The sequence below is a fragment of the Numida meleagris genome, chromosome 5 (assembly GCF_002078875.1).
Source record: "Numida meleagris isolate 19003 breed g44 Domestic line chromosome 5, NumMel1.0, whole genome shotgun sequence".
NCBI lineage: Eukaryota > Metazoa > Chordata > Aves > Galliformes > Numididae > Numida > Numida meleagris.
Window position 1 is genome coordinate 37,853,485 of NC_034413.1, and position 27,505 is coordinate 37,880,989.

The following is a 27,505-nucleotide window of genomic DNA, read 5'->3' on the forward strand; positions in this document are numbered from 1 at the left end:
ATATGTAGGCTCTCCATGAAGATAGGATTCCGTATGTACTGCTTTCAGTGAAATCTGTTTATCCTCGCAGTTGGCCAAGAATAAATAAAACAGCCTTATGGCTCCCATGAGTATACACTATATGCCTCAATTATTGGTGCATTATATTAGTAGCAGATGCTACATTCCCCCATATAAAAAGGAAGAAGATTTCTGAACAGTAAAACCAAATTTTTTGCGTATACGCAGTGATTATCACCATTCTTTCATTTCAAAGGCATCTGTCTGGCATACCCAAATTGTGATGTGTTGTATTACCATTTGCATCACATTTTGTTCTTGGAAATAACAGTGATAGTGACTTCTAGAGTTAAGGTTGCAGGAAGGTTTCTGCTCATTCAGGTGCTTTAAACTTTGCCATAATGTTTTCCATTTACCTTGAGTTGCTTCAGGCATTTCTCTTGGGCAGAGCAAGTATCCAATGTGCCCTCAAGAGAGCCACTGCAGATGCAGCCCTTTGGGCGTAGCGCTAAGCAGTTTGTGCTGGTCAGGGGATGGACAGACAGACGTACACCAGCTGTGGCATCTCTGGGCCTCTTCTGACTTGGCTGTGTGTCTCTTAGATACGTTGCCACCACGTATTTTGCCTCTGTCCTCAAAAAGCTCAACAGGAAGGTGGCAGTACCCGGTGCACAAAGAGAAGGCAAGCAGAAGATTGGGATGGGTGTTTGTGCTGACGTTGGGTGTTACAGTATGCAATATAATACAGTTTTCGATAATCCCACCAGGCCTTGTCCCCAGGAGAGGTAAAACTTCGTGTTTCACTGTTACTTCATTCTTTGAGTTCACAGCTCTGCCATGCAGCACTGTTACTCCTCATCTTCAGCAGAGCTGAGGCCTGCTCTGCAGGTTTGCCCCCCTGCTGTCAGCAGTGCAGTGGTAACACCAACAAAGATGTTTTGGTCTGCTCAACTTATTTCACTAATAAAGCTTATTCTAATAGGGGGCATGCAGGGGCATGGATGGAGATGCACTGGGCACGTGAGCAGCCTCAGCCTGGCTCAGCCCCTCTGGAATTACCACGTCAATGTTGTTTCCCCCCAAAAGCCTCCTGTGAGTCATCTTCAGAGCCACGTTTCTCTCTGATTCCTGCCCTACCTGCAGTGTTCAATCAGAGCAGCTGCAGCAGGAGGCTGTCTAATAGCAGACCTTTACGGAGACAGGCAGTTAATGGGAACAGTAGCAGGCCCTGAGGTGTGTTTATACAGTCGGTCTCGCTTCCTCCACTCCTGTGATATATTAACTACTTCGGAAGTTTCCCAGCTGTTTCAGGGGATAAATAATGGCAGTGGGAGCCCATATTTAACCTTCACCGTTCAGGCTGCGCGCTTTGTAGTTGTCGGCTTTTATCTCCCTGGCTATCTGGGAAAGACTTCAGACGCTGCTCTGCTCTCGGCTGCGTGGTTCCACTGTCTGGCTGCTGCCAGGCACATGGGACAGCTCAGCCACTCACACTGGTGTCTGTCAGAGCACAGCCTTCATCCTCTGCACTGATCCCCGTCCTGCCGGGTTTGCTCCCCAGGCAGCGGTAAGGGAGGTCGTGAAACCTTTGCATCTTTCATCTCTGCGTTATTTGCTGGGATGTAGCCTGTTGCTAATTTTTGTTGTGTTGTTTGGGTAAAAACCCACAAATGTCAGGTTCCCTGCATCTCTGACTCACCAGAATTGCTCCAGTAAGGAAAAATCCCTTCCTGGCAAAATAATTCATGGTAGTAAGCGTGGTGGAGTTGCTGTGCTTAGAGGTGTGTGAAGCTATGCTAAGGCATCATAGCAATCCCTGCCTTCACTCAGGTGATACCTGCCTGAGGTTAACTCTCAAGGTTTTAAAATGGGTGGGCTGATGTGTTGGGCCCATGCCGAACGCAGTCATGAGAGAAACAGGAGAGCGGTTCCTCTCACTGCTGGTAAAAAAAAAAGTAGCTGCAGAAAAGCCGTGGAGGTGGAATGAGCAAGCAGGGTTCCTTCCATCACGCTTGCAGAAGGAAGAGGAGAAATAGTTTGGTTGCTGTTGCTCTCACAGTGATGTGCTGCATTACATCACAGAGTTGATGGAGGAAATAGTTTCACGGATGCTGTTCAAAACAACATAAAGATGGTCCAAGTCCTCAATATTTTGCAGTGTAGCTGTTAAGGCAGTGACAAGTAAATAGGGGCAAATGAGATGGAAAAAGAAGTTGGTGGGCTTGTAGCAGAGAGACGTGGGAATATAAATTCATTTAAGCAGTATACTCAGTGGCATCAGGTGATTGTGTGACCATGTAACAAGTTGTATCCAACAGTCAGCCAGATCTTGAGCAGCATGTGGTTGGACTCCATCATTTCAAGTTATACTAGGGGCGATATGCAGCTGGGCAGAGGGAAGAGCTCTGTGATTTCCTGGGGGCCCTGCTCTTCTGATTCTGTGATGGAAAAAATTCCTGAGTTATTTTGCTGCTAAACATGCTGGTTTTGCTCATCTTGCTGTGCGCTTCTATGTCCATCCAAGTAGCCTATTTAACCTCAGCAATTAGTGCCTTTGTATCCTTTGTTTCACCAAGTTATTGGCTTGAGGATCTGCAGGTTGAGATGTCTGTACTCTTGTAGAAAGCATGTTTGAACTTTAGGACTGTTCAGGAAATACAGCAATCTTGCACTTTAGTTTTTGTCTGAATCTGAATTTCATAATGAAAAGGCTTTGGTCGCAGAAGTTCAAGGGTACTCACCTTTGTTACGTACACAGAATGAAAATACATGCTGTTCCAGCACAAACTGACTTCTGTCCTTGATACAGTGATGAGCAAGATATTATTTCCTCGTCTCTCCGACTTCGAGGCTATAGAAGTATTGCTGCTGACTGTAAACAATGTCATTGATTGTAAACAGTACTGGGGCAGCTTGTTTTAAAGTATCAGGCTTGGAAGATGTGCAATTACTTCAAAACTAGTGTTGCAACCCTGACTCTGGCAGTTGGGTATGGACGTCAGTGAAGTTACAGGACAGGCAGTGCGAGCTGTGATTTACTTGGAAATAATCTGAAGCAAAGTTTCTACCCTCTCCATACATGTGTTGTACTTGGTCTTTCTCTCCTGAGGCTCTTGGCAGTGTTTGGGAAGGGAAGCTCATCTCTGAGTGACTTGTGGCCAGAGGTATTTGGCCCAATTCAACCACACATTTAAAGTGGCTGGCTCTAAGCACAGCTTTATGCCTACTGGCCTCGCTGACTTTATGCAAGTACTAAGTTATTGAGAAAATTTCTCTCTCATTTGGAAGCACAAAGAAGAATGTGTGTTTTCAGATTGGGAGCAACTCTTGAAAAAACTTGTTTGAGCTTATTGATCACAGTCTTGCAACTACTGGAAAAGTAACCTTTATTTGAACTTACTTTGTCACAATCTTTCTCTGAAGTAAGTAAATAAATAGAATTAAATAAAATTCATACTTACATCATCGGTGTCACCAAATCATTGCAGTAACCCTAACTGATTCATAAAGGAGCCACAACTGTCGTCTGTTCTTTTCCTTATCGCATCCCTTCCTGCACAGGTGAAAGTTACAGGTACTGTCACATCTCTCTTCGAGATGTCGGATTTATTGGACTCCAGAGGGACTGCAGTCCAGGATACCTGTTCTGCTAATGAGTAGTGCTCAAAAGTCATTTAAAACCCTTGAAAATTCGAGAGCTGACCAGGTAGCCCCCACTGCTGCATCCTCCCTGCTGTGCCTGGCGATAAGGCATAGCTTCAATCTTCAAATGTCACTGCCAGGCTGATCAGTTGCAGCCCAGCCCTGTCCTTCTCTGCTTCAGAGTTCTGCTGAGGACGAGATGAAAACGTAAGTGGCTGCTTTGGGGCATGGGAATCTCTGAGGCGGTGGAGATCAAATCGATCACAACAAGTACAAAGGGCTTGGAACTTAATCTCAAGGCACGTTGCTGCTGTGGGATCCCAGAAGCGAGCAAAAATATAAAATGCAGACATAGACAAAGATGAAAATTCTTGGTGTTTTTTTTTCCTATTATTACCCTCAGTGGAGGAAAGACTGCATATTCCATCCACTCCCCAAAGAACCTGAAGTTAAAGATAGTGGGGTTGTTGCTTATCTGATGATGATAGTGACAGTGCTGTGCATATGATATACAGCAGTGAATTCGCATAATACAAAATGCAATGTAGCCTTAATCCCGAATAAATGTCTCTAGACGTGAACACAAGATGCTATATATTTGAATCAGGGAACATTTTCAGGCATTTTGCCAATTCTGTATCCTCCCCAAAGGGAATAAAGACAATAAAGACCATGTTTTTTCAGGGTTCTTTTTTTTTAAACTTTTGGCAAACAATTGACCCTCACATTCTCTCAACAGTCTCCTTTCTTTCACTGAGATTTTCAATCATATTTGAAAAATGCTTTTATCTGTATGACTTGTTAACATCTGACACTGAGGCAGGTATTTTACATATAGGACTGAAATTCCATACTTTCTGCTGCTTTTCAACAAATGTATTTTCAGGTAAACCACACTGAGCAATGGGATGCAGCTTTTTGGCATCACCTGAAATCCAGACAATGATTAGATGCCTGCCTACTCCTTAGGTACCTGCTGCAAGGCTTGGAAGTTTTAAAATGAGGTGTGAATTCTTACAGGGAGGTTAATTTAGTTGATGTTGTTTAAAATAAGAAAAGAAACCCTGTTGCTATATCACCTATTGCCAGGTCGCTAAATAAAAGCTTTAAAAAACAGTAACCAAGTGCTGTCATTTGAGATGCAGTGGCAGCATGCTTTTCCTCAACCCTAAAGCCAGCTTGTCATCTGCTTTGCTTTTTTATCAGGTGTTCCTCCACAGACTATTTGCTTTTCCCCCGAGGTTGGGTAGACACCCCATGTTTTTGATGACTTAGTATGGAGAACCTCAAGTCTATCCTTCCGAACTCTTTTCCAGTTGATGATTTTAAACTGGTGATTCTCCCCTTGCTGTTAGCATTCTCCTTCCTCTAGTGTTTTTTTTTTTTTTTTCCTTTGGAGACTAGAATTCAGAGCATTTGCATTTGGGGTTTGCCAAGGTCGCTCCAGATGTGGAGGTTAATTTCTGCAGCTCGGAGACAGGTCTGAGCCATCCAAGGAGAGAGTTTGAATTCAGCACAAAATGTGATCCCACGTGAGATGCTGCTGCTGTTGTTTTATAATGAAACATCCCTGCTCAGACAGCGCTCCTGTATTTGCACGCAGGGTGAGGAAACAGTACTCTGCGGTTGGGTACCTGAAGGGAAAATACAATCAGGGTGTTCTGGTGCACCCTGTGTACACCTAAAATGATAAATGTGTTATGAGAGGTGATCTCCCCTGAGCTATATACTACTGTAGGATTACGTCGTATCGTCAGTAACAACGATCATGTGGAGAAGGCTGCAAAGATGTTTGAGTTTCAATTAAATTTTCTTTTGGTTAAATGCAATGGCCTGCAAAGCCTGGAAAGCTGTCTTCCTGCTTTTACACTGCTACAAAGCCTTAGTTCTGTCTGTGTTCCAGGTCTGCTCTTTGCAAGATGATTCATCTGCATCAAGTTTGCTGCATGTCTATAAAACTAGCAGCCAGGCTGAGTAAATTAGGACTGAATGAAAAGTTTTTAGTCTGGGGACCAACAAGATAAATCCATCATACAAAATGAATCTGAATTTTTGCCGACTACTGTAGCTCGGTATTGTCTGGCATTAATTCGTACAAGACTTTATAAGAATTATTGCAATTTCTCCCAGCTGGGAAAACAGAGATTTCCTGGCGTTCATACATATATTTCTTTTCAAGACCACCAGAACCTTTTCAGGTAACGCAGTTATTTCCAGTTCTAGAAATCAGTTTTTTTTCTGCTGTTCTACAAGAAGTTACTTGTTTTATTTCAGGAATATTAAAAAGCATGCATGCTTTCCTCCTGCCCACATGTTTCACATCTATTGAACGTGGTTGGTGGGCATGCTGGGGATGGGGTGAGGTTGGACTGGATGAGCTTGGTGGTCTTTCCCAACTCTAACGATTCTACTGCATCCTATCTCAGAGCAATCACTGAAATGCATTCTGAGCATTTAACGGTGGAAAAACCAAACACGACTTCAGTTGCATTCTGATTTGTAAGAAAATTAATTTATTTCCTGAAGTTGGGAATTTAGATGATGCAACAGTTTGATCTTCTCTAGTTTCTTCGGCAGTGATGAAGTACATTAGGAAACTCTCCTCTGCTTTGCCTTTTTATGGTTGAAAATTCCATTGATCCGTGCAATTACAGTGTTGGAAAAATTTGACCAGTGTTTGCCCACAAAGTAATAACATCCAGTAAAAGAGGGAGAGGGAGGGAATGGTGTTGCACAAAATCAATCGTTTCAGTCACAGTTCACCCCCATTAGCTGAGTCTTGAACACTTACAATTGAATATATGCTTCTGTAATTTGCTGAATTGGTGCCTCAGAGCTCACTCCTGCCAGCACTAAAATTAGCACCAATGTGGTACGTGAATCTGCATCCTAAGGAATGGGCTTGCTGGCAGAGTTCTCCAGTCTGACAGTGTTGTGTAATTTGGGTGCCATGGGTCAGGTGCTGTTAGCAGATATCGGTTTCTTCACTCGAGAGGAGGGCTTGGTGTGAGAAAATACCCTCCTACCTCCTAAGACCCCACAACTGGAGCAGCCTTGTGAATGAAGGTGGTGCGGGGGATGCCAGGAGGAAGGCCATAAGGTGTGAGATTGTGTGGGGAAGGAGAGCCATTCCCCTGAGAAACCTTGAGGGTACGGACCGGGTGACTGCACCGTGAGGAGTCTGCTCCCTGGAGTGCTGCATCACTATTAGCATGGAGCAATAGCATGAAGCCCAGGCAGCATGCGCATATATAAACACGTCATACTGACCCATTGGTGAAAATTATCTGCTGAGCCGGCAGGAGGAGGAAGTTGCAAGGTTTTCAGATCCTCTGTGAATAATTCCATTTTGATTTTCCCATCACTTCTGGTGGTGTTCGCTGCAAGGTGGTGTGGTAAGCAAAATAACAGAAAGGAAATCAAAAAGGCAGGGCAGCCCTCAAGGGCGCGTATACCATGCTGAAGCTTTAATGAAGCACAAGTGATCTTTCTTTAAGAGAAAGATTTGATTTATTCAATGGTATTGGAGTGGAATTTGTTGATATTAGATATCTTGTAGGCTGGGAATAGCCAGTTAGCGAGCTGCAGCCACAGCCTTTTTCCAAATCTGATTTTGGGGGTAGTTCTGAGGCTCATTTCCACATGGGAAAGAAGACTGAAATGAGAGAGAATTTGATCAGTGTTCTTAAAATCTACAAGAGAACAGGTTTTTTTGATGTTAACATCCAGTTAGTGCCTTATAGTAAATGGCAACAGAGAATCAGAGATGTGCTCTGAGTCATGAAACAAGATCTTTCCCCTGGAAAAGTAGACACCCCTAGTCAGGCAGCTTGGAAGTGGCAGGGTTTTATTGGAAGCAGGTTTCCATTGACAGAAAGAGAGTAGGGATGGTCAAGTAGCTGCAACGTTTATGTTGGACTTTGGTGTCCTGGTCATTCAATTTCTCTGCCTCATATTTCTGGTACATCCATGACTAAGATGTGTACATGTTATAGTAAATCAGAGGTGGAGTTATTAATCCTCTTTTGATAATGATGGGTGCCCTGTATGTAGATTGCAAAGGTAACCTCAAAGAGTTTTACTCCTTTTATCCTCAGACACTGAGCTCAGCTTAGGAGCAGGCACTGGGGCAGTGGTGTATGTGAGTCCTTCCTTAGCAGCTGCCATTACGGTCTGCCCTGGCAGGGCTGAGATAGGGTGTGTTCCTGCTCCTGGTGGGAGCCAGGCTGGGGTTTGGGCACCATTCCTACCTGATCTCTTTGATTTGGGGTTGATGATGCAGCACAGTTAACTCTGGACTTGGTAGTCCGTTGGTTTCTACAGGAGGTTCTTTAGAGTTCAATTTGTGCTAAGCTTATTTCCCAAGCAGTGCTGGCTCTCCATGGAAGTGACTTTTATAAAGTAATGGGGATGAGTAGTTGCTAATAGATTTTTATTCTTCCACCCAGCAAAATCATGTACCCTTGGTGCCAAGGGGCTTCACAGAGCTGTGAAGGAAGTATGTAAGTAAACCACTGTTGAGACATTTCTGTAATACAAAGGACAGGCAAGAGCTCCAACTCAGTAGCCCAAAGACCAGCTCTAGAGAATGATCCTTACAGTGTCTTCTGGAAGATCTAGAAAAAAGGAAAACTACATATGAAGGGAAATAGCCTAAACTAGGTTTGCTTTCGGTACTTAGAAAATCAATGCATGAGTAGCATCTGTGCTCCGGAATAAAAGGATTAATCATTAATTATTCTGATATCCATTCTAGCATCCAGCAGTGTACAGAGATGGATGTAAGTGCAGAGAAATATTAGTTGGGGATATATTCTGCCTTGGGCCATGTACCACCTCACAGGTAAAGGCTTTGATGGAAGGAGGAGCCAGAGCCAGGCCTGTCTGTGTGGAGGACTGGGAGTTGGGTTGGGTTCCAGCCCCTGTGCTGCACACCTGCTGATGGGCTTGGCACTCGTGGCAATGCCAAAATGAATGAAGCTGCCAGCTGTACAGCCCTCCATCGTCCTTCTTGTCAGATTTCCCTGATAACATTTAGTGATTCTCCTGATTACTGGCCCTAAATTAGTGACGACAGTTTGGGATACAGAAAAAGAGATAGGGGAGGACGATGAGATGGAGAAGAGACGGGAACTGGAAGAAGACTAGGAAAGGCAGGAGCTGCCCAGGTAAGATTTCAGATTCCATAAACTCTGTTCTGTTGTGATGAATTCAGCTTTTGCTAGTGCTGTACGTGTGACTAAAGCACGTGAGCCAATGCTGTGGAAGGGGAAGAGGTTCTGGAAAGCTGCAACATACCGACAGCAGGGAGGCATGCAGAGACATCCCGGGCGGACAGCAGTGCTTGTAAACAGGATGCAGAGAAGATAAAAAAGAAAAGTAATTTTTCCACCATCATTTCCATTTCTTCCATTAAAAAAGTCACAGACAAGATACGCTTTGAAATAAAAAGCAAGCGGCTGTATAATATTACTACAAAGTACCTGAAGGAAGGATCACAATAGAATCAAGCTGCCACAGAGAAAAGCAGTTACGGCTGTAGAAGAATAATCTTGGTGCTTTTCCTACTCAGATACAGGTATGGGGAGGAACATCACAGCATGGCAATGAGGTGATTCTTGTCATTTGTGTGACAGAGACAAATTAGAACCCAGCCATCTCAGGATGGGAATGATTTTTGTGAAAATTAATGACTTGATTAGAAGGAGAAATGAAGCTTCTTCAAGGGGACATGCAAATAAAGGAGGAATCACTAAAACTGTCACCTGATATAAAGTGAACATTACCAAAAGAAAGATCGGTGGGATATTGTAAAAAGACAAATTTGGTACGATATTAATCATGTACCACCAGCAACAACAGAGGGAAGAGCAGGAGGACGAATTCAGCTCAGTACATGCGCGTATGACTTGGAAAGTATTTTCTGCTTAGGTGGAGGATGAAAATCCCATTCCCAGGTGAACTGGCCGAGTCCTGTGCACCCCTGCTGGGGTAGTCAGGTCTGTATTAGCCTGGATGGTGTTTCTGTCTCCAGCCCCAGTGGAACAAATTTGCCTACTTTCATCTAGGGATGAGGGCAATTCATTTCAGTAAGTGCCTGCAGTTCCCAGATGGCAAATTTGCCGAGCATGGTGCCTGTATTGGGTGATTTCTGCAACCTTTCAGGAGGATTAGGGCCACTGTATTTTAAATAACAAACAGTTGCAATCTCTGTTGGGAAGGATCACATCAAGCTAAAGCTGAGCAAGCATTAAATCTGATTTTGAACTTCAGCTGCTTCATTAAGATCTGAGTCTATAGGGGTAATTAGTTTCAGGTTCAATCCCAATCTTTTCTTTCCTTGTCCTCTGAGAACAAGCAAGACAGCGAAACCAAAAGCAATGCTTTTGTTAAGGAGGAATACCCCCGGTGTTAATGACTGACAGTGCGCAACAGTGCGTTGAGTTTGAGGAGTGCCTGAGGGGTTTTCTTGTGTTTTCTACAAGGTCTATTTTTGTTTCACTCTCTTCTCCTTGAGTGTGGAGAGCCACAGACCTTTCAGGCTGATGTAGGTGACACCAGTGGGGTCCAAAGGTGTTTATCAAACACCTTGGTTGTTCTTGTCCAACACTACCAGAGGGAGAGAGGCTGGTGCGCAACCAGCACTCCTGGTAATCCCTCGTGTCAGACTGAAACCTGATGGGAATTTGTCCCGGCACAGTGAGGGGCCTTGCAGAGATCTGACAGCAGTGTGAGCTCAGGTGACGTGCTCTAGCAGCACGTGATACAATTGGGTATGGGGATAAGGTGGTAGCTTCATGGCATGTGGGTCTCCATGTCCCCGGGTAGCAGCAGAGACATCAGCTTGCGGCGTGCCCTGGGGGTGGTGATGCTGGGAACCAGCAGGATATGCTCCTGCTGCTGGAAGTGTATCTTGGCTCATCTGTCTGCAGGCTCTGGCAGCAGCCCCGGAACAGTTTTCCTATGTGGAGCCACATTTTTACAACAGTACGGCTCCAATTTTTTTTAAATGTAGGGAAAGCATATGTTACTGAACACATGGCAGCTTTCTGCTGAGGGTGGTGCTCTGCAGAGGGAAGATTTGCAGGGCAGGGCCACTCTCCTTCGGCTCCAGTTCTAGAACACCTGGTCTGGGTCTGCCTGCTTTAGGAAGCGTCATTTGTGCTGCTGGCAAGGAGCCCCACACACTGGGTTTTCTAGTGGCATCACACCTGCATCGCAACCTCCTCCAAAGTGTTTCCTCCTGGCCCAGCATTGCCACCAGCATGCAGCATGCATTGAAGCCTCTGCCTTTCTTCTCTCACCTGGAAGCGGCTTTTGGGACTGTCTTTACATTCCCATGTATATTTACCCACAAATCACATCTGGCTGCGGTGACGCTAATTACCCCCCGCACGGGACATAGCCGCTTGCTCCTGCCCTGACTGGCAGCTGCTTCTGCTACTTTGGGCAACCGTGGGTCCCCAGCAGTGCCCTTCCCCTTCGCAGGGGCTGTGTGGGGAGCACGGGGCTGGCCCCCAACCTGCGGGCATCAAACCCTTTGCCAGGCTCTCATTTCCCTTTCTTACAAATGAAGGGGTTTCCCCTCCCTCCTCAGCAGGAAAATTTCCCAGTGATGTGCTCCTGAGGTGTTTGACCAAATATTATTAAAGCTCTGCAAGGGCTGATAATCCCAGAAGCAGCGCGGCACATTCCTGTGACATTGAAATCATTTAGTAATTTTACAGTACATTTGAATTTCAGTGTCGCTCGGCCGCTCACTTCCCATTAACGCTGCTCAGAATTTCTTATGTCCAGGCACACAAGCAAAAGTGTCAAGTTTCTCCTTCATGCTCCAGAACGCCACCTGAATCACAATTGTGCTGCAGCTAATTGTTATTAATTAAGCTGTTCCTAGTATTCCTAGCTGGGCTTCTTTTCTTGGTTGTAATAAAAAGTAAATGCATTTTATGAGAATGGTGGTTGGCCACGTTAAGGAAGGAAAACAAGGGTGCCCTGTTCCTGGGAACCTCTCCTCACCCCATGAGTGTTTTCGGTGCTGGTTTTGGGATGGGTGCTGTGTTTTTAAGGATGTTTTGGAGCACTGCAGAATCAGGCTTGGTGCTGCTGACTGATGTTTGCTGCCCTTCTCTGCTATTTCCAAGGGCATTTGGCAGTGGGTAAATTTGCACTGAGACACTCTCCCTGCACGTGCTCCTGCATCACTTAAGTGGGCGGCCGTGGCAAAGCCCTAGTCACAAGCTGAGGATGGGATCACAAGGCAGGAGCCCTGTGCATCCTGTTGGGCTCCCCCTCCTGCCTCTGTTGCCTTTCCCAGGTTCAATTTAATGAGATCATCAAGTGGAGCAAGTGAAAAGAGGGCAATGATGAAACAAAGACCCCAGGAGCGGCGTCCTTGGCATTGGGAAAATTGCTTGCTGGCCTTTTCCTCTTAATGAGGCTACTAATAATGTGCCTGGTGCTTCCCAGCCAGCAGTGCGGAGCAGGGCGCGTCACTCCCCCTCCTGTTTCCGTGTTTGTTGGCGATAAGAAAATGAGGTGGAGAAGTCTTGGGGCAGAAATGCTGTCGTCAGCTTGTGGGATACAGGAACCTAAAGCTGCCTTCAATCTGTGGGAATATGTCATCCGTGTCTTCAAAAAAAGCAACCAGACATCTGCTGTGCCTTTTGCTTTTCTTCTCCCTTGCGTTAGGTTAAGAACCAGAAAACAGGTTATTTTGGCATATCACTGGGACGTGTTATTTTAACAGAGAGCTAGCGGTTCCCATTTACAGGATAAAGGTGCTTGTAAATGTTCTCTTAAGAAGTCAGGAATAGGTTTGGGATTTTTCGTCGTTGTAGTTAATCAGGATCTGGGGGATGGCTTGTGCGCAGAGGTAAGAACTTTGCTCAGGGGCACTAGATGGTGATGGCTCACTGCTCCGGGTGGATTCAAGGCATTGCTTTCCTTCATCCCAGGGAGCTCTTGGCCTTTGGCTCTGAAATGCCCATTCTCCTGCTGGTGGCATTTACAGACGAGGACTCAATGTCAGATATCAGCCTGGGAAGTCAGTGCAAGGCTTTGTGGCCCTATACTGATCCAGAGCATGGTCGTTGAAGACTCCCTCCCCAGGCTGTGTGTTGATCCCCAGGGGTTGTCTGGCCTGCAGACTTGGGCAGTTCACTCCCCAGGTGAGATCTGGGGGGTCCCTTCTGTATCGCTCTCTATCCACAAAAGCTCCCTTCTTTGCCCGGGGGACCTGAGCGTCCCTGGTTGGACTCCTGCTGTTGCAGACAAAGCAAGGAGCCACAGCTTGTGGTTTTTTTTTTTTTTTTAAGGAGAAGGAGCCAAGAAAAGAGACACCAAGACACCAAAAAGACCAACTGTATTTTACATATAAGTATATATATGTATGTATGTGTACATTATATAAAGGAATATACGTACATAAACTTCACAGCAGAGGAGTATGCCTGGGTCTGTGCTTTTCCTTCTCTGTGCTGATGCAATCACAGCCATGCGCTGGTGTCTTTGCTGCCTCCTGCCCTCCCCAATTCCCTGCAAAGAGTTGGTTGTTTTTCCCAGCCCTGCAGTTTGTAAGGGAGCAAGCTGCAGTGCTCATTACCCCATTGATAAAACAAGCCTGCTGCTGCAGAGTGCAGGACTCAAAACTGATGGAGCCTGCTGCTCCTGGGATTTACCACATGAAAATATTTTATTGCTGTCTTGTGACATTTCCCTGCACTTTTATGCTCATTTATATAACTGTTGTCTTTGATTTATGGCAGATTTTCTTCACGTGTAGCAGCGCCATAAATTGTGCAGCCCTACTTTCAATGGTTTTAAATTTAAGGAATTCAGTAAACTATGGGATTGAAGGAAAAGGGCAGAAGCCTTTTGATGAAGGTTTTGATCACAACCCCAGACAAAATAACCAGTTCTCTCAGTGCAAAGCTGAAGCAAGCATCAGAATAGGTTGGCATAGCCCATTTCCCTAATATATCCAGTTGTGGGGTATTTTTAGCGTGAAATGCAAGTTTTTTGGCTTGTGATAAAAGGATATACGAGGCCAAAACCACATGGTGGTGGCGTTTCTTTGGAGATCCCTTGGAGCTCTGTTAACCGAGGTCCTCAGGGGTTTTTGGAGGAGCAGAAAATTAATGCTCTTCTTTTCATCATAAACCTGCTTGTTCATATGTTGTGTTTTGAGATCCTCAGCGAGGCTCAGATTTCCAAGGGGCGTTCTGCAGCCACCAGAGATGCGAAGCCTATCAAAGCCACTGGTGGGGCCGATGAAATAAAGACCTTGGGTTTTGATTTTGTCGGCATCTCTCGTTGTAGGGGAAGTGAAACAGCTCATTTAAAAATTGCTTTCTGAGTTGGGCTGTCAAAGCAGCTTTCTGTTGACCTTTACAAATTGATACCGTCACAATCAATGGACAGAAGTTTAAGGGCAGCCTCTGGGGGTGGGAAAGAAACCCAAACCTTTATAAATAATATATGGAGTGCATTTTAAGAATCCCAGCAGAAAGAACAAACAATATTAGCAGGGAACGTATTGGAGCAAACAGATCCATAAAGAATTCATAATACACAGCTTTGACAAATACAGTTACTTAGAGCTTATCTTTTGGGATGATTTCTGAAAGTATATGAAACAAAAATTCCCAATGTGCCTTATAGGTTAGTCCAGCAGAATGATATATTGGGCTTGGACACAATTGGAGATTTTGAAGTTGCTTTGCATGATGCAGCAACAGTTGCAGTGCATTTGGGGAACAGTTTCGCAGCACCTGTGGCACTCCCTGTCCCTGATAGACTTGGGAAGTGAAGCTGTCAGAGGAGGCTGGGTAGAAATCACATGAAAAGAGCCAAGACAACCTGTCTGTGACTTCAGCTGCTGGCTCCCATGGTTTTAAAGGGTCACTGAGACAAAGGGAGAAGCTCCTAAAACACAGACCTGCAGTCCTCGCTTCTCAGGTAAACAGGAGTCTGAGGATGCGGCCGGTGCTGAATGAACACAGGCTTTGCCCAGCAAAGCCCTCTATGGGAGAGGGAAGGAGATCTGGGGTGAGCCCTACAACAGGTGCTCTTGGCATCTCTTGCTGCTTTGAGTTGCAGCTAAAGCAGATGTACAGAAACCACTCCAAGTGCCTGGCTCCCATCTGCTCCCACCCTGCACATGTTCACTGGGTGCTTGTGCTCTATCATCTTCCACGAGAAACCTGCTGGCATTGAAGAAGCAGCCCGAAGCCTTCATTCTGCTGAGAGCTGGCTTTGCTGTAGACTCTTCCACTCTTTCTGCTGCTTTGCTTTGGGCAGGAGCCAGGATGCACCGTGATGTGGTGATGAAGGAAACCCGGCTGGGTGAAGCACTGCTGCAGCGCTGGAGCAGGTCTCGGGAAGGGTGAGGGCTGGAAAGCAGAGACAGCAGTACCTGCAAACTTGTCGGTCTTCAGCCTGGCCCTCACTCTGTGTTTAGCGGCCCAAGCACAGGTTGCCTTGTATCGCTCAGGACCAGTTATCTGCAGATGCGTTAATCTCAGGAGGCGTTGGTAACAGGCTGTGTTTGGTACTGTAGGGAAAGATTTGGATTCTTGGCATAAAGTGTTACATTACAAGCTTAACGCTGGGCACTGCAGTCTGTAATGACCTTTGCAGGCAGCAGAGTGAGTGGGTACTTCGTGTAATGATTCAGAGCAGCAGCAATATTTGTGTGTGCTAACCTGCACTGCAGAGCAGCGTTTAATGACTAATACAGGGACACCTAAGACTGACGCCCTGAATGCTTTCCTACATTCTCTGGGCTGCAAATAACAGCCCTAGCCTTGCTTTCCCCCTGAGACTGGAGGTATATTTCAGGGTTTGTCTCTGCTGTCTTAAACCAAGGCTGTACCTGAACTGGGCCTGGAGGTGGAAGCAGAAACCACCTTAGTCTCTCTTAGATAATGTCTATTAATTGCTTGGCTTGGTGAGGCACTTCATTGGGAACTAAACTGTAAACGCTGAAGACATTTCAATAAAGTAAGCTATTTTTTGCATCCTGCATCTGGTAAGGAAATGCCATGCTCCCTCTAAGCTGTGCATTCATCCTCACTAAACATTTATTTGCATGACCGTAAAAGAAATCTTTAATTTTAAACGCTTTTCTACACAACTTGAGCACTGGTAATTTACCAGTGTGACCGCTGGAGCCAGCGAGCGTGGCCTCAGTGCTGGCCCTGCCCTCTGGGTGGAGGTGGTGGCGTGGGGCCCCTTGCCACCTCCGTGTCACCCCCCCGTCACCACGGTCTCTTGGCCCCAACAGCCGGGAGGCTTAGCTGCTGCCTTCTCATTGGAGTGAGTACTTCCAGCTTCACAGCGAGACCTCAAGGAGAGCCAGATGATAGAGCAGATGGCAGATGACTAATTTGGCAAAGTTAGATGAGTGGAAATTGTTTGCTTTAATTGCTTGTCAAGTCCAGTACCTACATTATAGTTAAGGAGCAACTATTTACCCTCAAAATAGAACAAAATGAGCGAAGTGTGTGTGTGTCTGTAAAGAGTAGAGAGAAGGAGGAAAGGAGATGTACTCAGAGAAAATAATTTGGTATGCACCCTTGTAAAAAAGAAACCGCTGGCAAAGCCTCTTGTATTAATTTCTGCTTTTTTGAGTGGTAGCCTTGTAGCACGTCTGTCCCATTATGCCCTTTCCATATCATCATGTGTACAAGAGGAAACTAAAGGTGAAACAACGCTGTAAATGTTTACATAAAACAAGCAGATGACAATGGCTTGACTCGGTCGGCACAGGCAATTATCCTTGAAATGCCGCAGCATAAATCAGGTCAGCATTTTGATGCCGTTTTTTGGTTGATACAAACATGAGCACTCCATCAGTAAAATATGCTGCACAGCATCAACCAGACAGATTCTGGAGAGCTCTGTGCAAGGACGGGGTGCCATCAGCTCAGGGAAGTGTAATCACACATAAATAATCCTTCTCAATGAAGTTACAATCCCTGTCGATCCTTCCTGTGCCTGTTTCCTTGTTTGGAGCAGTGGGAAGGATCTGCTCATCGCAGATGGCAGCCGATGGGCCCTGGCTGGAGGTGGGATCGCCCTCCTAAAGCACGACTCAGCAGGTTTTGTGGGAACGCTAAGTAGCTTTGACTTCACTATGGCCTGCCACCTAGGGAACGAAGGAAAGCCTCTCATTTTAAAACACTCTCCAGAAGCCACTGGGGTTAAAGGAGAGTGGCTGCTGACTTCAGGTAGGTTTTGGCCTTCTCCCAGGAGCCATCTGTAAGACCGTGAGAGCAGGCAGGCCCTCCCTTCATTAGGATGTGCCTAATTGCAAGTAAAAACAGGGCTTCGGCAGCTCCTTCAAAGAGAGCTGTGAAATAAGGGGAGGATTAAAACTGCTTACCCCTTCTTCTGTGCCCATACATGCATGACAGGGTACCCAGACTAACACTGAGAGTGGAGAGCTTTAGGAAATGAATGGGGGCTGCTACGAGATGCTGGTAATTAGCTGCTTGAGTATTTTCCCCCCCATCTGGGGGGTCTTAGCAAATTGCCAGGAGCGTTTGCAATTATTAATAAACAGTTACTTCGACTGCCTTTCAAGAAACCCTGATAATGGTGCTGTCTGTAAAAAGGCAGCTAATTAAGTAAATAAATGAGAGGGAAGTACCAAAAGGCTGTGTTAGGAAGAGGTTGTTTAGCTCTTCCTGGCTGGGATAAAAGAACATATTATTCTGTTTTCCTGAAATGAGCACGTCAGAGTGTTTAAGCCTCTTAGTGGTTTTGGTCTGCTTGACAACTCCATGAACAAGAAGGGGTTGTGCCACGGTCAGGCAGAGACACACTCTTGTGCTCTCACATGGAGATCTGCGCTACCTTGTGTGTAAGGCAAAACAATAACAGGGAGACCTTGGGGGCACGATGTTCCCCAGGGGCGGCTCTGATGTTTCCCATGATGTATCCCAGTGCCCAAGGAGGAGAGGAGGGCGTTCATGTGTCCTGAGTAACTCCAGATGTAGGTAGATTCAGGGGGAGTGAATAAAAACATGAAGTGGGTCTCCCTCCTTCCAAAAGTTAGCTCATCTGCTGAGCTGGGAGGATTACCAAAGCAGTTAGAATTACAACAAGCAGAACCAGACTGAGTCAAAACTATTTTGTAGCATAACATGTAGATGTATCACCAGTGGAGTAAAGAAAGAATGGCCCCAGAAGCAGAAACTAAAGAACATCTTCAGATGCCTCAACTGTTTCCTACCTCTGAGTGAACATCTGAATGGCGTGTCTTTGTTAGGAAAAGAACGTCAATGGGAAATTAATTTCAAAGACATGTGCATGAATATTGATGAAATACGTAAATTCAATCCAACACAGACAATTATGACTGCTGTAATTTGGGCCATAAGGAGCTGCAGCAGTTCTCTGTCGCTTTAGGTAGCTGGGAATAAATAAGCAACTGAACCTGAAGCATAAGCCATTGTATCAGATGGAATGGGCAAGAAATAATTATATATTTAAGAAGTAGTAGTGTTGGAATTAATTTCATATTTTCCTTCTTAAAATTCCCATTTCAGTGGGAATTTGTTGTGTCACCCATGAAGCGTACGTTCTGCCTAGGGCAGGAAACTGCTTCAGGGGCTGGATGCTGGTTTCCATCCTCCTTTGCAAAGAGGCAGCTCTCAGCTCCAAGCTCCTGCTGCAAGATGAGTTGGATCTGGATTGCAGCAAAGTGTGGGAAAGGGTCATCAGGGTCCAAAGACATCAATAAAATGAATTAAAATGAACAAGTCAAGGATTTACTCCAGGTCATTGGGAGCAGGAATTGTAAGTTTTTCATTTTTGTTTCTGCTGGTTGCGCTTTGCACGGTGGGAGGATGCACTTTGTGCAGCTCCCCCACATTGTCCAGGTTTGGGATTTAGATGAGAAGGAGGCACAGGACTGCCCAGGTCTGAAGGTGCTGGGAAGGTGATGTTAGTGGTGGCTGTCTCTGGGCTATAATCTCTACCTATAATCTCTTCGCGAAGTTTGTTGCTGTAATAATCCTAAGAGAGAACATGGCACTGGGCTTGTTTGTAGAGAAACGGATTTGAGAGCATCACAGCATGTTGGTAGCCCGACAAAGGTCAGCAGCTCTCTGGATTTCTGTCTGCAAGTGTGTATGGGGATGGCAGGTTTTCCTGCATGTGCAGCATCAAAATGTCTCTAAAGGGTTTCCCTCATCAAGACACCTGTGCAAAATCTCCTGGGCAAGGCAGGAGTGTGCTCACTGTCAGGTTTACATTCAGATCCAGTGCTGGGAGAAGCTACAGGCTGGGAATGCATTCAAGCTAGCACTGTTTTGACCACTGTTAGAGACAGATGTATTAGTATTTTTTATGAACCCAAGAGAGGATGTGCTGCAGGGACTGCTTTCAACACATAATCTTTATTTTCATACCATTCATCAGTTTCTGGGGCTATATAAGATAACGTGTTTACCAATGTACAACAAAGTGCTTTGAAGAGGTTCTTCTTTATGAAATATAGATGACTGTGTTTTTGTGTGGCGTGACAAGGAAACGCGCTTTGTCGCGCTCATGTTTATTTTGGCACTTTATTTCAGAGATGCTACAGCATATAAATGCCAGCTGCAGTTTGAAAGACTGTGGGAAGGATGGAGGTGCTCTCCGAAATCCATTCTCCTGCAAGAGACAAACAACCCAGTCATTTGCCTGGCTTTCCTATTATTTTGCATTGGCACATCGGTTCCCATCTTGTCTGGTTTCACTCCTGTTGCTGCAAGAGCAGGCTCCAAATGTTCTGCCTCCCTGCAGCAAGAAATGGCTAAATTAGCTTTCGTGAAACATTTAATGTGCATGCAACGTGAAACGGCAGTGTTGCAGTGGATAGCTTTATTAGCTGAGCTGCTGGAATTGTTTTCTGAGCTATGCTGATCCTTAGCACCGATTGCAAAATAGAACAGCAATTATTTATTAGTCCTCGGGAGCTGTAAGACAGAATCATACTTATTCGGCTGGAAACACAGTCAATCTTGTTGTGATAGATGCTGCTGCTGCTGCTTTCGAGGAAAAAGCAAACAAACTGATTTTGTAATTGGGAGCAAACAATTGCAGGATGCTTCTGGCAGGGCTATGTGGGTGTCTCCTGTGAAGGGTTTTGATGCTGGAGTGGCGGATCTAAATAATGCTTAAGGTGTGCAATAGGAAGGGGCTTTGTATTTCCAGAAGGAAGATGTGTCCTCCCCAAAAATACCCATTAAATACGTTACAAACTGTATCAGGGTGTTCTACTGTAAGTGGGTAAGGTTTTATGAGAAATTTTTTAAGTTGTACTTTGACCACGTCATTGATAGCATAAAAAACTGCATCCTGTGCGACAGATATTTCCTTTGGTAACTAGGCCAGATGTATGTATGGCAAAGTAGTAGTGCCTATTTGCTTTGGTCTTACACTGCTCAGCTGCTATAAACACAAGCAAGAGGAATTATCTGCTGCAACCCATAGCCCACGATGGAGCCAGCCCCCGTGGAGCGTTCCATTCCAGAGGAACAGCTTTCTGCTGCCTCTTGTAGGGCAGGGCAGGCTTCCTGGGGAGCAGACTTGGAGCAGTCTGTGGGCTGGTGGCTGCCTCCCGCAGCCCTTCAGCAGACGGCGGTCCGAGGCTCGAATTGCCTGGTGCTGGAGCAGACTGCTCTGCAGCAGGAGAGGTGTGTGGTGAATAGAGATGAGAACTGTTCCTATTAAAAAAATAAATAATAAAGGATGTAGTGAGTAAATAATAATAATAGTCCTCAAACACCTGGTTGCTTCTGATCTTTTAAAAAAGAGCATGTTTTAGTCAATTCTGCTGCTTGTGCCTCAAGTCGTGGAGGGTTCTGTTTGTACTGATCTATCCAGGTGTGGGAATGGCTCCAGAAATGCTCCTCTGGTCTGGCTCATGCTTTGCATAATATAATGCCCATTTCAAATGTTTGGGTATATTCAGATTAATTTACCTGTGGGTAAGAATGTCCCAAAAGCAGTTGGAAAAGAGAAGGAAGTGTGCACAGGAAGAAGCCCAACAGCACACTTGAACATTTAAGTAGCGTTGCTGTAGGACAGGGTGAGAGCTGCATGAAGTAATGCTGCTGTGAAATGCTGCTTCTGTATTTTTTTTACCGGATTCATTTTTGTCACCGCTTGATGCGTGGCAATCTAATAGACTGAGCAGAGAAATAATTCAGCAGTAGCTTTGAACCGGACTTCAGGATCAGAGTACTGTAATATTAAAGAACAGCTTCTGAAAACTGACTGTATTAGGCTGGGATTGCCTCACTCATTTGGCATGTCTCCCTTGTGCATTCAGATCACAGTCTGGTGGCTTACGGAAAGACTTCTTGCTCTTCTCTTTCTTCTGTTTAACTGTGCTAAGCAGGGAAGAGCTGGGGACCGTGGGAGAGAGGAGGGAGGACGAGGCTGGGTCCAAGCCTTCTGGGCAGCTTGCTGTTGGTTTCTTGGCAGACTCTTCTAGACGTCAACTGATAGGAAGAATGCTGGGCTGTGTAGGTCAGCTCAGGTCTCTCTGTCCCTGTGTCCCTTAATTTGTCGGCCATTATCCATTTGTTCTCTGTTGCTGCGTTTCCTGCCTCTCTGCGTATTCAAGCAGTAAATACTAGCATCTCCCTTTGGTGAGAGGTGTTTAGTTGGCTGAGGTGACCATGGGTCTTCCCACCTCTGCTGCTCATACCTAATCCTGTGAATAATTCAGAATGTTTATTGCAGTTACCTGTATCTCTGGACATAGGACTTATCTCTTTCTTTGCTCCTATGTTTCCTTACTCACCTCTTTGTGCTTGTGGTTTCTTGCAGTGTGTGCTGGCACGGAGAACAAACTGAGCTCCCTCTCTGACCTGGAACAGCAGTACCGGGCCCTGCGCAAGTACTATGAGAACTGCGAGGTAGTTATGGGCAACCTGGAAATCACCAGCATTGAGCACAACAGAGACCTCTCCTTCCTGCGGGTAAGCAACCTTCTCTTCATTTCCTTTGTCTTCTGCATATAGAGCAGTAGTCATGGATGCTGGGCTAGTGTTATGAGCCTAATGAAACATGCAGCGTCTGGAGGAGGTCTGTGGTAGTTCAAGGCTGTCCTACCCCAATGGAGCTGGGGTTGTGCGCTCCAGCAGTGTCTTACTTGAGAGAATTCCCTGTTTTGTTTAAATAATGTGCTTTTACCCTTTGGGGTTGAGGAGGAGTATTTCGGCATAGTCTGTGCGTTACCTGTTAACACAGTAGCTACAGTGAGTAAGAGGTAAATGCCCAGTTAAAATAATTTAAGCCTATTGCTGTTTGGCATGCCAAAATTGATTATGTTGGGGAAAGTATCCTGGCTGGTAGTGATCCGACACCCACTGGTTGGCATTGGAGGATGCTGCAGGCAACATGACTGCAAATATGGAAGAAATTTGGTTCTTAGTGGTTCTTAGGTGTTGGAGGCCATGGCAGGAAACATGGCTTGTGGGGGTGGGGTTACAGGCTGTGCAGGTCATGCTCTCAAATAGAAGTTAGCCCATGACACGTATTTGTGCTGCTTGAATTGTATGGAATCACTCGCATCTCATTCTGCAAAATGCTCATGTCACATTTCAAGATGCGTGTCTGGGTGTAAGTGGTATTTTTATAAGAAGCACGTAGGGGAGTGGAGGAGTTCCAATCCGGCAGCAGGCAGCCCCACAGGTTGTGTTACACCCGGGCACTCAGCTTGCTGGCTTGCGGGTGAGCCTGGTGCTCAGTTTCAGTTCACAAAAACCTGAACTGTCTATTACGGGCTCTAACAACAGCAAAGCAGATTCTTTAACAGTGTGCTTAGCTGTGCTTCGTGTTAAATTTGTTAGGGATTTCACAGGATTTCTGCTCTATACATTGGCCTTTATTTGCTCAAATCTGTTGAAAGATCTGCAAGCAGAATCCTACTACCAGATACATGTCTGGAGTGCAGTTTGGGGTGCTAATTGCACTCAGACTAACAGGTTCCCTGTTAATTTGAACGACGAATGCCTCGGAAGTAAATGCTATCTGTGCATTTCACAGTTGTGACAGGTGGGGTAAATGCATATGTGCTTGTGCTCCGAAATAGATAGCCTTGGAGCAGCTGGACTAATGTTGCCCACTGAGTAGACTTCATGCGAGGGCAGGATCCCTGCACTGCTTCAGGCATTGCCAGGGTTCCAGAAGCTCCCCAGAAGCCCCAGTGGAGTCACTGTGCATGCCGCCAAATTAATTGCAGATAGTTCACCCGCTTCAGCTTCCCACCCTTCCTGCGCTGATGGGGGTAGGTGGGGAAAGCAAATGAATGGTCACTGTTCTTGTGGGGAACTGCTGTAAGCAGAGTTAAATGTTAGCAGTAATGTGGCGCTAAAATCAGCAAATGAGAGCTAGAAAAATGGGCACTGATAGTGAAAGATGGTGGTCCGGTCATGTTTGCTTCTTGTTGACAGTTACTATTGCTTTTTTATTGATATTATTGCTTGTCTTACCTGTTTCTGCCGTCTCACAGAAGTCCCAGCAAAGAGCAGAACTTGAAACAACACTCAGCAAACTAAAACTCTAGGTAATGTGATAAATGGTGGTCATTAAAATAGAAAACCAAACAGAGGAGAACGTGTTCTTAGTGAGGCAAATAAATAAATAAGATTTGGCACATTTACGCTGATAATTCAACATTCATTAGTTAGGCAGTATTACTTGTTTTATCAGTTAAAAAATGATTTGAATGGCCAAATGAAGGTGGCAGATGGGAGATCAGTAAATGAAAGGCCATTTGTCTCCTTGACTTCAACGTGGTGAACTGATCCTGCACTGTGATGTTCTGCCAGTCTGCTCCCTTTTTCTCAGTCTCCTGCAAAAATTGCCTGCTTTTCCTTCAAGCAGACCATCGATGGTTTGGGTTGTCCGTCTGCCTGCCCAGCGAGTACAGAGGCACTGTGTCCCCCTTGGCCTTGTCCTTTCTCAGCTTAGGTGGGCAGCCCATCACCCAAGGGAAGAGGGAAGACCTAGCCAGCGAGGCCTGCTGCACCATCATGTCCTGCAGTCATAAACAAATACCATAAATGAGTTCAAGTAGGGGAATAAAAAAGCCCTATAATTTTACTTACCCTGCACAGGAAAATTAAAAGATCAGCATCCTATCTTTCATTTTTATTCAGACGCTTATTTCCTAAGTCGATTGGCTTTAAGTGTGCGAATTAGCTCTCAGGATATCTGCTGATTGAGACTAAAGAGGGCTGCATGTCACCTCAATGAAATGCTCAGCCTCTCAGCTTTGAAGCGTGGTTTTGAGATCACAAGTAGCTCTGTTCACCTAAGAAAGGTTTGAACACGCTCCCTGTTCTTCCTAGCAGTCCTGAATTGGTGTGGGCTGGGAGCATGCATCTGCTGTCTCGGTTTGGGGAGCTGGGTATTGCCTGCTCGTGGGTAGCCAAACCAGGGAGAGGGGTTATGGTGTGAAGTCCTCTCCTGGAGGCAGAGCTGAGATTTTTCTCCCTGTCTGGAATTTCCTAGTAGATCAGATACCTATTGCAAATGACTGTCCGATTCTAGAAGCAGGACCGTTTTAGTGTCACTTGGCAAAACTGACAGCTTGTATTGTGGACAGTTCTTACTTTCATAATAGTGTCTCTGTACTGAATGATCTAAATGGAAGACAACATTAGTATACCACGAAACCATTCTGTAGGCACTCTTCTTCTCTTAAATACATTGGTAAATGACAGTTACCTTTGACCAATCCTCAGCCTTCCAGCAATTCACAGTCAGGAGATTGTCTTCTTGTCCCTGGACTTTATTTAACCAATTCATATTATTTATTTTTGAAGACATGACTGAAGTTCTGCACCACGCGCTGCAATAACTCTCCCAAACAATTGGGAAACTTATTTCTAACTGCAATCAGCAACCTTTGGGAATGATCTACCACTGCTTTTTAAATTCTTTCTTCATTTACCTCGGTAGTGTCACTGTAGTTCCCTGAACCACGGCTTCGTTAGCACTCTTTGCATATCATTTGGTGGGTGCAAGCTATGTGGCGGGCAGCTTTATCGCTGCTGCAGTTTCTGCACAAATGTGTGGACACTTCTTCCCTCTGTCAACATGCATTACTGTGTGCTCTGGGCCCATATTTCTTATTTTCCTTACAGTGATGCTTAAACTTTGTGGCAGGTGGAATGTGAGGGCTGGGGTTTTCTGTAGAGAATATAGTTTATTTTTGCTTTTGGTTGTGTTCAGCCTTGGAGGAAGACTGGCTCAGACAGAGCTCCTCCGAGGGAGGCTTCCAGCACAGGCAGGGCAGGAGTTGTTGCACACCTCACTGCCCATCGGTGTTCAGGGCTGCATCTGGTCAAAAAAATAAGTACTGTGTAGTTCTGAAAAGCTTTCTAGTCTCCTGCAACAAAACAGGTCTGTGCAGACTCTTCTGCAAGCTCTGGCTGCCTTGATGAGCAGGAGAGAGCCTGCAGGCTGAACAGACATGGCTGGGATGAGGAGTCCAAGACTGGAGTCTGGTTTGCTCAGCAGATCACCGCAGGGATATGTCTAACTCCTGAGCACCTGGCAGAACAGCCCCATGTCCTCTTCTGCAGTGAAGTGGTATCTTAATTCCCAGCTGGCAGGCTTGGATAAGGGACAGGGAGTAGCACCTGTCAGGAGACCCCAAAAAGGAAGTTCTGTAGGGTGGCTATGTCTGTAGGGAGGGGAATTTTCTCCTGAAGTGCTTGGGAAGCATTGTAGCCCATCCCTAGGAGATTTAGGGATGGGGAAGTTGCCTTGTGGCATCTCTCCTGCAGTGAGTTGCATCTGGACAGCCTCACCAGCATCTTTGGCTGGCAAGAGGTAAAGAGGTCTCCATGTAATGTCAGACCTAGAAATCAAATGTGTGTGCTTATTTATTTGTAATTGCCTTCCCAGCACTTTGCCATTAGAAGACAAAGCATCAGAGCTGAGCAGAGCAGTGTGCCGGGCAGGGCAGTGTGTGCCACACCACCTCCGTGGAAAGAGGACACCTCTGACCTTCTGTCTATATCTCGCTGAGGCACACGAAACAATAAAGGCAGCTGCTGTGCTGGGTGGGTTACAAGAGGCCAGGGGCATGCCAAGCCATGCTCCTGGCATGGACAAAATGTTTTACACTGGCCGGGATCAGCTGCCAACTGTGTTGGATAAACCTGCGCTGTGTTTGAAGCAAGTTGGATCCCAAATTCAGAGGGTGGAGTGGGAGCAGAGGCCAGCTGTGCAATGCATCTGTGGTACAGCTCTTCTCCAGGAGGATGGCTTTTTCTTTCATTTCCCTTTGCTTCTTCAGAAGCTGTAGCTTAAAATAATCTTGTCAGGGAGTATCGATTGCCAAGGGAAGGAACAGCTTAGGTTTGTGGGGTCATCCAGATCTGTCTTGTGTGCAGAAATGGGTGGTCAGATGGCAAGCCATGCCGCAGCCATGCCTTGAGAACAGTGCAGTGCCATTATACAGTAAGAAGTGAGACGATTTTAAAAAAAAGAGTAGTTCCACCAACCTCAGGGCAGGGAACAACATTTCCAAAACAAGACCCATCACCTCTTGAAGCATCGTGCTGTCCTGCTCTCCTCCCTTGCTACTAGCCACTAGCAGCATTTACACTGCCCTTGTTACCTGCAGGGTGAGACAGCACCTGGGTTCTTGCTGCATGCACCCATACGGAAGACCCATGTTATACACCATGCAGTCCCTAACATCATCTCCTCCAGCTCCATCCCAAACTCACCATTCCCCAGGAGCCCTTTCCAGAAGCCCTCTTCCCCCAGAGCTGCCTGTGCAGTCCCTCGTCCCCCGCCTGCTCCCTCTCTGCACTCTGGCCAGAACAGCCCCATAGTGCCCGGCTACACGTGCCCACTCTGGTGACAAATGACCCTGAAGCCGGCGGCTGCAGCAGGAGGAGCATGGGGTTAAACAAATGCATTCACTTTTGCTCCTAACCCTGCAGCTCAGCACACAGCTATTTCTGTCTGGCTCTTGCAGAGTGTTTTTTTAATGTTGTTTACAAACTTTGCAGCTCCATCTCTCACTCAGCTCATGTTTTTGCTGGTTCCCCACAGCCAGGTTTCCACTCTGTTTTTACACTCCTCCCATCTTTTTTCTTTTATTTTCATAGCTGCTCAGGGCATTGTAGCAGTCAGGATAATTGGGCTGGGAGGAGCGCTTGTCTTCCATACACAGAGCCAACCTCCATACACAGAGCCAACCTCCTGCACCTACAGTAAGGTGAAAAACCCATCAGTGCACCTCTCTGCTGTCCTCTTATCCCCACCAGCACTGCCAAACCACCCCAGAGCCATCCTGCAGTGTAGCTTTGGCTTGGCTTTGAGGCTGAAAGTGTAACTTAAAGACTGTGCAAGCTGGTACTCTTCTGTTTGAATTAAATTTTTAGCTTCTGCAAAGCAAACATAGAAGAGAATTAATATACAATTAATCCTCGAGCTGGGTTTGCCAAGCCATAGCCAAATATATGTACATTAGCGATTTCCCCATTAATTTAGCATGATTTTTGGTGGCTTCATATGTAAGATAGACTTTGAAATAACCACTTGTGTTTGTGAGAGGAGCAGTGTGCTGCAAAAATGCCAGCTCCTGCTGTGACCCAGGGTCACAGCATGCAGCTGTGTGCCAGGCGCTGTGCGGCTCCCAGGCAGAGCTGTGGGGAGGCTGTGATGGAGCAGGGCTGAGTGCTGCCCCTCTGCTCCCTGCCTGCTGCTGCTTGGATTGACTCCAGGCTGCTGGCACACCATGGGGCTGGAGGCCAGAATGGTGGTGTTGGCTTGCTTCTGCTTTTTGCCATCACTTTGCCGGATAGAACACAGTTGTCATCCATGTGGAATG

The 27,505-nt window shown here is 46.0% G+C and overlaps 1 protein-coding gene across 3 annotated transcripts in view; it reads left to right on the forward strand.

The window, feature by feature from the left end:
- Window positions 1-27,505, forward strand: part of ERBB4 (erb-b2 receptor tyrosine kinase 4) — a 538,439-nt gene that overhangs the window by 173,421 nt on the left and 337,513 nt on the right. For all 3 annotated transcript variants that reach the window (XM_021398689.1, XM_021398691.1, XM_021398690.1), the window contains exon 2: window positions 21,472-21,623. In XM_021398689.1, coding sequence (XP_021254364.1) covers window positions 21,472-21,623 — 152 coding nt within the window. The remainder of the gene's footprint in view (window positions 1-21,471; window positions 21,624-27,505) is intronic.